At 44.6% G+C, this 14092-nt stretch overlaps 1 protein-coding gene across 3 annotated transcripts in view; it reads right to left on the bottom strand.

The window, feature by feature from the left end:
- col8a2 (collagen, type VIII, alpha 2) overlaps positions 1-14092 on the bottom strand; it is a 63629-nt gene that overhangs the window by 15334 nt on the left and 34203 nt on the right. For all 3 annotated transcript variants that reach the window (XM_010873403.4, XM_010873402.4, XM_010873401.4), the window contains one exon: positions 1356-1546. In XM_010873403.4, the coding sequence (XP_010871705.3) occupies positions 1356-1512 (157 nt within the window). In that variant the 5' untranslated portion in view covers positions 1513-1546. The remainder of the gene's footprint in view (positions 1-1355; positions 1547-14092) is intronic.

Genomic DNA, 14092 nt, shown 5'->3' with positions numbered 1-14092 from the left:
GTGAAGACCTGCCAAGTCCTGCTAGACCCAGAGAGAATAAGTAGCCACAGTCTCCTCTGAGCCTTTTGACTCCCCACCAAGGACAAATAAAGCACAGGCTTTACTACACAAATATATTTGTCTGACCTGTCTCAATCTGGGATGGCCTCCATATCAAATGGAGGTAGTTGAGGGGGAAACAGATATGTCAATGTTTTATGTTTTGTTCATTGTTAGATGTTTTTTGTGAATGTCTGTTTCATTGTGGTATTTTATCCTGCTTGTGCTTTGTACTGATGAACCAACGCTTGGCTGTTTTTCCAATTTATATAGATCACAAGATGCCTTGATCCAAGCAATACTACTGGTCACCTGTGAGAAGCAAATTCAACTGGGATTAAAAAACAAGACAACAACAAAGGTTTTGGCTGGATCAATATTCGGTCGTTGTTGTTGTTGTTATATGCTGGTACTTACGGTTATAACAAACCAGGGAATACTGGGAGGGTACAATGAGTTAAACAGTCAAATACCTTGATCTGTGCTTCCCATTTTAAAGACATTAGGAAAGAGTATCATTGCTTTGCTTACATTCACAGTTTACATCGAACACATGCTAACTATTGCAATCAAAGTGTTGAACTTCTGCTCTGTGGTGAATAAAATACCTGGGAAGCATCTGATTCTTGGTTTAATCTCATTTAAATCTCTGTTTATCTAGAAAATAGTTCCATTCTGACATATACATTTACTGTACCGGAACACAACGTTCTTTTTGGCTCTGTCATGATCAACATACAGGATTTCTATATTTCCAACAATCCAAATTATGTTGGCAATTCTCTTTCTCTCGCTGTATCTTTTACACTTTCTCCATACTTTTCCAGGTGTCTTCTGTCCTTTTTCCATTTTCCTACTCTGGTGCCTTTCCCTTCTCCTCTCTCGTATATTGTTTACTCACTCCTATACGTCAAGTCTAGTTTAAGACCCTGAGCCTCTGTGAGTCACTCAATACAAAAGCTGCAAGCATTGAAGCATTCACATGTACTCAATCATGGCCGCGGCTTTTACAGGGGGAGGCTGGATGGAGGGTTACAGCTACAGGTAATCAGTGAAAAACTTGTTTCCTCCTGATTTCTGAAGACCTTTACAAATGGGTGACATACTACATACGTTTAAACACACTCAAACACACACCCGCACACATATTTGTATTTCTATACTTGTCAGGGCTGGAAACACAGAAATCGATTTTACTTTCCACCTGCCCTGAACCGAACCTTTACCCTAACCAAAATAAAAATAACCTAACCTTTATGTACATGTAGACCAGGCTCAAACACACACACACACACACACACAGTTAACACACTTACCAAGGTACTGTCCCTTGCCCTCTCGAAAGGGGGGTCCCACAGGGCCCTTCATCATGGGCTGCATGTATTTCATCTGGGGCATGGGGGGATATCCTCCGCCCAGGGCTCCTCCCCCCAGCAGTAGCAGTACAAAGGCGGGAGCCAACAGCATGGTCATCAGCCTCACAGGCTCCAGTCTCCACCTCTAGCAACTGGAATGACAAGGATAGAGAGTTTAATGAATGTGTTTAGACATTTGCCTATTAGAGAGAGAGCGAGAGAGAATGTGAGAGAGAGAGAGAGAGAGAGAGAATGGAGGCACCAGGGTTTGGTACTTGGCTGTTATAATGTGATAACTTGTAAGGTGGCCTCATGCTCCTGTTAAGAGGAGGTTGTGTTTCAGTTATTCAGCGGAAAACGGAAACAATTATACTCTTGACTGACAACAAATAGTCACACTTATTACGGGAGAATGTTTCTATCTGACGGCATGCCGGTGGGTTCAGTCAGGATTTACTGGTAGTGTGCTAAGAGCCAGGAGGACTACTACACATTCAGGTGTAGGAACCAGGGATGTGAGTGTGTGCTGTGTTTATTTTGTGTGTGTATGTTTGTGTTTGTACTTGTTCATGCCTTTGTGCTTACGTGTGTGTGTGTGTGTGTGCGTGTAAGTGTGTGTTATTGGAACCACCTGGGTGCTATAATAGCTATGAGAGGGCGAGGTCTGGGCTAGCATGTTCTTGGCTGGCTGTTTGTTTGACCAGTCAGTGATTGTGACAGCTGGACCTGTTTGCTTTAATTTACCGAAGGAAGGAATGATCGCTACATCCTCACGTTACCACCACCAAATATTTACACAACCCTGATCAGGTGCAAGACAGGGAAACCACCACTCACTCTGTGTGTGTTTATGTGTGTGTGTGCAGGGGGGTGGTGAAAGGTGGACGGATCATGCTTATAAAGATGGGACTACATAATCTCCTGCATTAGGGAAAGTTTTTTTTTACCTTTCCCTAATGCAGGAAGCATCCTATGCAACAGATATAAAGGTATAGAAGAGTAGGAGAACTGTAAAGTGTATAGATCAAGAGAACCAGGGGAGGCCCCTGCACAGTCATGCTTACCCACGAAGCAGGGCTCCTCTCTGGTTGCTCACTTCACTAGAGCTGTACCTCCTCCATTCACCCATACCCTCCCATCATTTCTCCATCACTGAGCCTTCATTTCAAATCCCTACCTAATCTTCTCTTCCGTCTTTATATTTCACCCTTGTTCTGGAGAAGAGATGATGATGATGTCACACTTAGGCTGTATTGGCGTTACATGTAACGCAAATGAGTAGAAGAGTACTGTTTCAGAGGAACGAGTACCTTTGTAGTTACTTTCCGGGGTCAGTACTCTTTACTCTTAATCAGGTATTTAAAAAAATATATAAATCGTACTTTTTACTCTGTTATATTTAACCTACTCTTTCGTAACAATTTTGTCTTCAGTAGTTTGCCAAAGATTATTGAGTTTTTTCGTTTCGTGGTTTGATTTGAGGTTGGGCTGGAGTGTTCCTTCCTGCTCATTTAAATCTGCGTAGGAGTGCGAGCAGACGTAGCTAATTAAATGACAGGCATCGACATGGCAAATCAATTGGAGGACATTGACGAGGGAAATTCCAACCCCCTGGCCACAGTTGCAAGACATGTTTCGATTTAAATGTAAAGTAGGCAACACAGTCATTATGAAATGTTGTCTTTGTATTCCCAAAGATGCAACCATCTATGCTTTCAAAAACTCATCATCCAACCTCTGCAAGCACATAGAGGTAAGGTTAGCGAACCGGCTAGTTAGCTGCAACATACCCACTCTAGCCAGCTAGATTTTAGTTGAAAGCAATTGCTGCTAACCAGCTGGCTTAGTTGCAATGCAGTCAGTCATTCCACCCAAGACCTGACTTACTAATTTGATTGACAAGATGTATTGAGCATCACTACACAATATATAATATTGTATACATATATTTTACCAGTAACATGTCTGATGGTCTTATTTTGCAAGAATTGTATTTGCCACACAGATTAATAATAGAACTGCAGTATTATTTATTTTTGCAATTTATTCTGCATTACTGTAGGCTGACTCCGGAAAACAAATGCCTAGTCAAACATAAAAAATGCTGTTTGCGTTTGCAATTTTTCCTTGTTGTTACTCTGGTGTTAATGTATTGAGCAAAATATGTAACTAGTGCTCAAGTACTTTTTTGACCAGGAGACTACACTGTCACACACTTCAAATTGTCCTTGTTACGTCCTGGACACTAAACTGTTGTGATTAAGTTAGGCTTAAGCTGCCCATTTTTAAAATCACATTAAGTCATTTGAACAGCTATATTTCCTGTTTGGCAGACCTCAAAGCTAAAGCGGTCCATATTTTGATCACCATACACTCTCAAACCCAACGATTAGGATCATGAAGGAGATTTACTATTTTTAAAGGTGAGGATGCTGAGTACTTCAGAAGGTGTTCCCTCCCTCTTAGTGTGTGGTGAATTGGTATCTGGGTCTGTTTAGTAGCTCAACTTTTTTCCTGTGGTTGTTTTGTGCTAGTGAGCACATATTTTGGCGGTTGCATTCTTATTTTACAGCTGTGTTAGGCTGTGTTTCTCAGTCCTCTGCAAGTTTCTCTCAATTAGTCACGTCTGGTGTGTGCATGTGTTTGTGTGTGAGAGTGTATGTGTTGTACGTTCGTGTGTGTGTGTGTGGGTAAGGTGGGGGTGGGGGGTGGGGGGGATCTGTGTCAGCACCCTCTGAAAAAATACTACCCCTAACTATTCACACTGTATGGAGCCCAGTCCAGGAAAAACATAATCTAGAAAGATGGAGAGAGAGAGGGAGGGAAGAAAAGAGAGAGAGAGAGATGAGGATAGAGGGAGAGGGGCAAACGGAAAGAGGGAGAGAGAGAGAGTTTAAAAGTGAGAGAAATAGAGAAAGGTAGAGGAAAAGATGTAAAAAGAGTTAGACGGACTGATAGGCAGCAAAGGAGGGAGGAAGAAATTGAGAGTTAGTAGTAAAGAGGGAGAGAGAGAGTGGTCGCTCAGGCTTTGTGGCTTGACTGGCATTACATGACCAGTGATAGCAATAATACCTAATGCATGCACGCTCACACGCACTCAAATAAATCCAAAACATTGTCCTACATTTATTTTCAACTTTTAGGCTGACCCACAAGTGGCCATAAATGAATTAGTCCAACACAAACATCCCACCTGAACACAAACCAAAAGCCAAATATTTGTGTTTTATTCATCAAAGATATTCCTAACAATCAAAGGTGAGCTGCATCCAAAACATAAAGACTGAAAGCCTTCTCTGGCGTCGAGCAATGACAGTTTATGTAAAACAGATCTCCTGCAGAAAATAAAGTCAGTTAGCTGCCAGATGGACGTCTGCACATTTGTACTGGGGGGGGGGGGGGGGGGGGGGGGGGGTGCTGGTCTACAGGTGCTGGTCATAAAATTAGAATATCATCAAAAAGTTGATTTATTTCAGTAATTCCACTCAAAAAGTGAAACTTGTATATTATATTCATTCATTACACACAGACTGATATATTTCAAATGTTTATGTCTTTTAATTGTGATGATTGTAACTGACAACTAAGGAAAGTCCCAAATTCAGTACCTCCGAAAATTTGAATATTACTTAAGACTTTTTTAAAGATTTTTTGAAATGTTGGCCAACTGAAAAGTATGAACATGAAAAGTATGAGCATGCACAGCACTCAATACTTAGCTGGGACTCCTTTTGCCTGAATTACTGCAGCAATGCGGCGTGGCATGGAGTCGATCAGTCTGTGGCACTGCTCAGGTGTTATGAGAGCCCAGGTTGCTCTGATAATGGCCTTCAGCTCTTCTGAATTGTTGGGTCTGGCGTATCGCATCTTCCTCTTCACAATACCCCATAGATTTTCTATATGGTTAAGGTCAGGTGAGTTTGCTGGCCAATTAAGACCAGGGATACCATGGTCCTTAAACCAGGTACTGGTAGCTTTGGCACTGTGTGCAGGTGCCAAGTCCTGTTGGAAAATGAAATCTGCATCTCCATAAAGTGGGTCAGCAGCAGGAAGCATGAAGTGCTCTAAAACTTCCTGGTAGATGGCTACGTTGACCTTGGACCTCAGAAAACACAGTGGACCAACACCAGCAGATGACATGGCACCCCAAACCATCACTGACTGTGGAAACTTTACACTGGACTTCAAGCTACGTGGATTCTGTGCCTCTCCTCTCTTCCTCCAGACTCTGGGACCTTGATTTCGGAAGGAAATGCAAAATTTACTTTCATCAGAGAACATAACTCAGCAGCAGTCCAGTCCTTTTTGTCTTTAGCCCACGCGAGACGCTTCTGAAGCTGTGTCTTGTTCAAGAGTGGCTTTACACAAGGAATGCGACAGCTGAAACCCATGTCTTGCATACGTCTGTGCGTGGTGGTTCTTGAAGCACTGACTCCAGCTGCAGTTCACTCTTTGTGAATCTCCTCCACATTTTTGAATGGGTTTTGTTTCACAATCCTCTCCAGGGTGCGGTTATCCCTATTGCTTGTACACTTTTTTTCTACCACATCTTTTCCTTCCCTTCATCCCTCTATTAATTTGCTTGGACACAGAGCTCTGTGAACAGCCAGCCTCTTTAGCTATGACCTTTTGTGTCTTGCCCTCCTTGTGCAAGGTGTCAACGGTCGTCTTTTGGACAGCTGTCAAGTCAGCAGTCTTCCCCATGATTGTGTTGCCTACAGAACTAGACTGAGAGACCATTTAAAGGCCTTTGCAGGTGTTTTGAGTTAATTAGCTGATTAGAGTGTGGCACCAAGTGTCTTCAATATTTAACCTTTTCACAATATTCTAATTTTCTGAGATACTGAATTTGGGGTTTTCATTAGTTGTCAGTTATAATCATCAAAATTAAAAGAAATAAACACTTCTATCAGTCTGTGTGTAATGAATGAATATAATATACAAGTTTCACTTTTTGAATGGAATTAGTGAAATAAATCAACTTTTTGATGATATTCTAATTTTATGACCAGCACCTGTATATGACTTAAATGTCGGCCGTTAGTGGCGATGGTGAGGGTTGTGTGCGTTGACAACATGGGTGGTTTGCTGGACCGGGATGGTGGAGAAGCATCAGACATGAAAGGTTGCATGTTGCAAATTATTGAGGGAGAACAGACTTGAAAGTTAATGACGCACGCACACAAACACACACACACACACACACACACACAAACAGACACAAACACACACTATTCCCCCCTAAACCACACCTGCGCAAAAAAAAAAAACATCTCACACTGTCTTTGGTGTGAAACAATGTACCAAAAGGTCACAGACAAAACACACCACACGCAGTTGACACCATTCTCACACGTTGAACATCATTTGAAATGCTAACCGAACAGAAAACACCACAGGGGCTGACAGCAGGAACCCAGTCGAATGTCGAGGCAGACTCAGTTCTCCTCAAACCCGCTGATCGCAGCAGATCAAGTGGCAAAGCAAGACGGACAAGAAACAGACCCCAGTGACTGCCAGGGCGAACCGCTCCAGACGTGAAGCCAATGTCATCAACAGGGAAGAAAGAACTGAGTGATGCTCTTTCACATGTGGTGCATTGTGACAGTCGATGTTTGAAGCCCTGACTTTCTCTGTGCCGCACAATCACATTAACAAATTAAAGGCTTTGCGAGTGACGAGAGCTATAGGGTTTGGTCTGTTTACAGTTCATTAGTTCATCAGATGTTATCCAAAACAACCTGCAAGAGCAATTCTGGGTTAAATGATTTGCTCGGAGCAACAGCAAACTGCCTTTTTGGTTCTGGGATTTGAACCGGAGAGTTTCCCGCTTCTGGCCCAACGCTCTCACCCCAGAAATATTTGCCACCTAGCCTCAAAAGAGGTCACTCATCACGAACTGTCACATTGCTGGCCATGAGCCAAGTTCTATATGTTAACCAACTGTTCTGGGTGTTGGAATAAAACATAACTTATTTCTATTTTTTTTGTATCAAATTTTTTTTCTCTTTTGTTACACAAGGGTAACTATTAATCAGTGGTTAAATACAGCATATATTTCCATATTATTAGAAAATAGAAAATTACTGCTGTTGTTTTCAATTTCAGTTGAAAACATTTGAATGTTTTCAGAGCAACGGCACAGCCCCGACAATCAAAACAGTCGGTGAACACTACCACTCCTCAACCACTACCACATCAGAAGGCTGGAGTGGAGATCGTGACCAAACCTCAACCATACCACATCAGAAGGCTGGAGTGGAGATCGTGACCAAACCTCAACCACTACCACATCAGAAGGTTGGTGAGGAGATCGTGACCAAACCTCAACCACAACCACATCAGAAGGCTGGTGAGGAGATCTTGACCAAACCTCAACTTCGACCACATGATGGCAACCTCAACCAAGAGCATAATCATATTCACTTACAGACCACAACCAACGGGTTCAACTCACTACTGAAAGAATGCCCTTTACCTTGGTATTCTGCTTCTCAGTGAAACACCTTATAATGCATTTTAGTTGGTGTCCCTTCCGATCGGTGGATTTGATAATTGTCATGGCTAGCATGGATTGAATGGAATGATATGAAATATTCTCTGCTCACTCGCTTCCACAGTTACCATTTTAACGCAGACTCAACACATGACAGAAAAGTGAGGCTGCTAAATGGCACTCTGTGGCGCCACACGTCGTCCAATTAGTGGTGGCATAATTAGACACCAGTCCAGTCTGAGAGGGAGTAGGCAAAGCAAACACACCGCCCGCAGGCCGTGGCACTGGCTTTACAAGCCGCATGTTTACAACGCAGGGGAACGGAGACGTGTGAAGTTGTGTTTCCACTTTGGGCAAGACAGGAGCACTTGTAAACACCGAGCAAACACAATACAAACAATCACATGAAACGAATGCAAACACACCCAGACATCTGTTGCTCGGCACGGATCTACTCCCTTTTGACATGCACTGTTGACGTGTCAGAGTTTATGTTCCATGGTGCGTGTGTGCACGTGTGTGTGTGTGTGTGTGTGTGTGCCATTCCCGCTGTGGCATCCTAGCACACTGCACTCATTGAGTTTAAGGGTGTGTGCGAGCCGGAGAGGAAATTGAGCGTGTGGGATTTTATTTGGAGAATAACCTTGTCACTATGAGGTAATCCTTCTCTCAGCCTGAGTGGCAGTCAGGACCTGACACCTCCCCTGTGTCAGTTGACCACAAATTGCTCAGGTTGCGCTCATAGCATGTGGTCTCTTTGAACACATTACTCACCGTTTGAACCACTATTTAGGAAAACAATCACTTGCTGGTGACCATTTTTCTCCTATAAAGAAACAGTGTGGCCATTTGAGTGTGTGTGTTTGCGTAAATTCATCTGGGTGTGTCTACCGCTCAATGTATGACACATTAATGGCTGTCCCACTATATGCTGTTGAGGCTAAATGAGGCTCTGCTAAAGGTCCTTGCATTGCACACGTTGTGGTGCTGAAGTCCCCTATTGTGACTGGGATTCAGCTGGTCAGCCACAAATGAGGTTCTGTCCTGAATTCCTCACAGCCACCCGAGTGTCGCTTTTAACAGGATCATTGGAGATAAATGATCCGGTTAGTGCTGCCGGAGACCTGCCAAGACATGACACAAGGTGTTTAGCATTTCATGGCAAATCCCTGGGCACCTAGGCAGTCTTTCTCTCTCTCTCTCTCACTCTCTCTTGCTCTCTCGCTCTCTCTCGCTCTCTCTCGCTCTCTCATTGTGTCAAGGGGAACAGTTATACTGCAGCTCTGTGTGGAGAATGTTTTGTTTTGTTGTCTCTCTTCTCCTTTTCGTCCATCACAGTCACTCTCTACTGGCTCTCCCCTCAGTACAACTGACACTGTTGACCCCCCCCCCCCCCCCCCCCATTTTAGATTTTGAGCGATGGGATAGGGATGACTTCCTTGGGGAACATACACAGACTTGTACATGAGAGGTTTATAAGTTATTGGCCCTACGGCCAGTTAGTCCCACTCTAACTCACAGAGAGATGGAGAACACTATCTATGGCACACACATAGACACACACTCTCTCCCTCCCTCCCTCCCCCTCCACAAACTCTTACATTGCATATAGGTTTTACTATCAAGGTGAGGACCGGCAGATGTTGACCAATTTAACTAACTACGTTCAGTCCTACATCTACCTTTAACATCTAACACTAACCTTGCAGATAAATGTTATCCTTAACCTCTAACCCCAACCTTACTGATAGAGGTCATCCTTAACCTCTAACCCCGACTTTACTGATAGAGGTTATCCTTTACCTCTAACCCCGACCTTACTGATAGAGGTTATCCTTAACCTCTAACCCCGACCTTACTGATAGAGGTTATCCTTAACCTCTAACCCCGACCTTACTGATAGAGGTTATCCTTAACCTCTAACCCCGACCTTACTGATAGAGGTCATCCTTAACCTCTAACCCCAACCTTACTGATAGAGGTTATCCTTAACCATCTCCCTAATCCTCGTATAATAATGTTGTTATACCTCCACAAGTAGAAACACATTTAGGATATCAGTTATATGCTTAGTATTTTCCCTGACAATAAATAATTGACGTGTGCTGTGTGTGAAACACCTGCAGTGTGTATTTATATAAGAGGACAACAGGTGGCAACAAACCCATGTCAGAGCGAAATAAATAATAGAAGCCAGAGAACACGTGGAGGAGTGTGAGAATCCAACTCTCCTTCAACCCAGCCTCCTCTCTCCCGTGGTGTCCGGACCCCAGTCATGCACCATCCATCACTCCTCTCGCTCTGCCTCCTCGTGTCTCTCCTCACACGTGGAGAATAGGTAGGGAATCGGATGCCCTTCGTGCCACACTCAAGTAATCTCATTTTGTCCCTGACTAGCTCTCAACCAGAAACGGTACGGTCAAATATGTGGTCTGTTATATCATCATAGCTGAAAGACCATAGAAGGAGAAATAGGTGATACCGAAGAGTGAGAGAAGGCAGGAGAGAACCGGTCGGGGTGGAAAGGGCAGTCAAAATGAAAGCAGGACAAGAAGAAACTGGGAAACAGTACCTACAGGTCCGATAGAGTTTGCTTTCCAAGATCCCAAAAAGGTGTTGATGTGGTTTCGGGAGGGGAAGTGACAGATTATGGTTTGGAGGGTGATGGCGGATGGGAAGGGGTGAGGTGAGTAGGGGTGAAGATGTTGGGTACGGACAGGGGCATCTTGATTCGGCAGAGGGGAGAGGGCCGGGACTGAGACGGGGATCTTGATTCGATAGAGGGGAGCAGGCAGGGATTGAAAGGGGGATCTTGATTGGGCAGAGGGGAGAGGGCGGGTGTTGACAGGGGGATCTTGATTGGGCAGAGGGGAGAGGGCGGGAGTTGAGAGGGGGCTGTCTGGGGGCTGGACTGGGCTCTATACAGGGTTTTGAATTCCTGATTACATCATTGGAGCACAGTAGTCCCGCAGGCTGTGTTCTGAGTACAAAACCAGACACACACACACACACACACACACACAGCGGGACGCAAGAGAGTGTATGTGTGTGTGTGCCATAGATAGTGTTCTCCATCTCTCTATGAGTTAGAGTGGGACTAACTGGCCGTAGGGCCAATAACTTATAAACCTCTCATGTACAAGTCTGTGTATGTTCCCCAAGGAAGTCATCCCTATCCCATCGCTCAAAATCTAAAATGGGGGGTGGGTGGGGGGGTCAACAGTGTCAGTTGTACTGAGGGGAGAGCCAGAAGAGACGGTGAAGAGGAGAGAGTGACTGTGATGGAGGACAAGGAGAAGAGAGACAAACAGAACAAAACATTCTCCACACAGAGCTGCAGTATAACTGTTCCCCTTGATGCAATGAGAGAGAGAGAGAGATTCTGCAGTTAGACAGATTAGACTGACATATTGAGAAGAAAACACACCCTGCAGAGAAGGGAGAGTAAAAATAAACAGGAGAAAGAGAGAGGTATTACACAGACAGACAGAGCTATGGCATAGCTTTCCCCCTAACCCACTGCTGCAGCTAAACTCAATATGACTGGCTGGTTATGTCATCAATAGTGAGAAAAAATGAAAACAACAACACACGAAGTGATTCCAGCTCAGCGCTGCCTCTAAGCAAACTAACATCGGACTGCCTCTAAGTGCCACGCAACAATGACTGACATCATTTGAACAGGTTTTACATTGGCCTGGTGTTGACCCTGATGCGTTCCATTCTCTCTCTTCTTTCAGACTGTGTCTGCACTGTCAAACCACTCTATTTTGTCCCATCTCTCCCTCTCTCATTATTCTCTTTGTACGTCACAGCGCGGCCCATTGCTGGTGTGAATACTTTAATTGTGCTCTGCCAAGACCTTAGCAGGAAACATACTGTTTTTGTGAAAGCCTTGAAATACTGACAGATGCGGAGGACTCCCCCAGATGCCATTCACCAAGGCTGGACAGAGCAGAAAGAGTGAAGGAGTGCGAGAGACGAAGGACAGTGAGAAGGGGCTAACAGGGCTGTAGTTTGCTTGACTGAAGACAAGATGGAGAGAGGGATGGATGAAAAGAAGTGTGCGAGGCCAGCCGGCTGGTTGTGTTGACACTGGAATGTGTGTGAGTAGACTGTGTCTCCTGTCGCTGTGCCATGTCTCCCAGAACGATGACCGGTCCTGCATGTGGGTGGCATTTACCAGCTAAGTAGGGTCCCGTAGGGACTGGTAAACCCCCCAGCAGAATAGCCGCTTCTGGAAACTTCCCCGGGCATTTTGTGGCTACAGGAGCAAACCTAATCCCTGGATGTTTGGCAAACAGATTTTATTTTTTTATACTGTTCAACCCTACTGTATGTTTAAAAGGCTTATAAAGTGGGGAGATTAATGATGGGACAACTCGGGGCCTGATGGAAAACCTACTGTGTGTCAAACTATTAGGGGTGAGGAGAGGAATTCACACACCTCTAAACTGGGACAGACCCAGCTGCAACTTGGGGACGGGGGCTGAATATTCCTAGTGTCAGACAATTACACCTCATACAAAATGGCCGAGCCATGAGCGTTAAAGGTACCTCAGAGAAAGAGGGGAAAAAAAGCCTCTCGTTGTTGTTACGCCACATCATGTCCTCAGACATATCAACTACATTCGTGGCCGCATCTCAACCCAAACGTATTCTTGGCGATTCTAGTCCATGGAGGAAAATGGGGTAACTCGGTTTCTGTGTTTTGACTGCGTTAACTAATTCAGGGGAATCACAGGGGAGGTTTAAGACCACTGTAAATGACAGGCGATCCACTGTTCCGCACCTTTCTACCGGACTGGAGAAATTCCTGACCCACACACAGCCGACAAAGACTTCCGGGAGGAAAATTCTATGTCTGTAAAGTCTGTTTTTCTTTAATGGAATTCCATAGAAAACCTGCAGATCTGGGGCCTGACACTCCATCAAAACACTGAGCTGATTCAACTCTCACCATCACAGCCGGCCCACGGCTCTTGAATGGGGCGAGGTAGAGACACGTGGCGAAGAAAGAGAAAGCGAGGGAAAGAATTAAACACGGGGAGAATGAGAGACAGGAAGGGTGAAAGGAGAACAAAAGAGAGATTTGCTAAAGAAAAAAAAAAAGAAGAATTGAACAGAAGACGCCGCTAGTCTCCCACCTGACCCCTTTCAGATGTGTGCCACGGCAATCATCGCTCACCCTCTCTCCACACACTGCCGACAGGCCCGGCCCAGTGGCCAGGCACCCGTGTGCGCACACATACAGACGCGCACGCGTGCACACAAAAAGAGAAAGAAAAGCAGAGGGAGAGAAGGGGCAGAGAATGGGGATTATAATTTAATAAGGGGCAGGAAATCTTGGTGAAATCCCCCTGAAGGAGATCAAATGCCTGCGCCTGCACTCTCCAGGCAAAGTGACCCCGTGTGTGTTTCTGCGTGTGTCTGAGAGAGAGAGAGAGACAGCTGAAGATGAGCGGGATTCGGAGGTGTATGACACAGGCAGAAGACCAGACTAAAATAGAACGGGTTTATGCAGTGTGTTCTGAAAATGGCTGACATGATCGTGTGCTGGAAATGCACATGGGAAAGCGCACTCGAGGTTTACCTCAGACCAGTGGTAACGTGACATGAGATCGGATCCAGATTTGAAAGTTGTATGTATAAGTGTGTCCTGAATGAGGCCCAATATCTCATGTTTGCCTTAGCCTATTTCTGCATAGTTTCTATAGACGCTGGTCAGAGAGTAGAGCAATACAAACACGAATATGGTGCCATTTTGAACAGCATTACCCGAATAGAGTAAGCTAATGTATGTAGGCCCTCAGAAGGCCTCCTAAACGGTAGCACTGGACGACACTAACTAATGTGTTGTGAAGTGTTGCATCTGGCTGTTACATTTCTCAATGGACGTGTCCAAAGGAGTTTGGATTGGTGTTGAAAAGGGAGGGTTTGTGGGTTGATTTGGTGGATTGGGTGTTTTTCAGTACTATGTTTGGTGAAGATAAACATTCGTGAACGAAGTTGTGTCAGAGAATCTGTTTGAGAAACATGACTGGCCATTAGCATCCCATCTTTAAAAGCCTGGACATTTTACAGGGTTTGGGTTAGGTGTCATCAAACTGGACATTTATACAAGGTTTGGGTGTGTCATCAAACTGGACATTTATACTGGGTTTGGGATAGGTGTCATCAAACTGGACATTTATACTGGGTT

The sequence above is a fragment of the Esox lucius genome, chromosome 10, assembly GCF_011004845.1.
Source record: "Esox lucius isolate fEsoLuc1 chromosome 10, fEsoLuc1.pri, whole genome shotgun sequence".
NCBI classification, from domain to species: Eukaryota; Metazoa; Chordata; class Actinopteri; order Esociformes; family Esocidae; genus Esox; species Esox lucius.
Note: the sequence above shows the minus strand (reverse complement) of the source record. Positions and strands in the feature narration are given on the sequence as shown.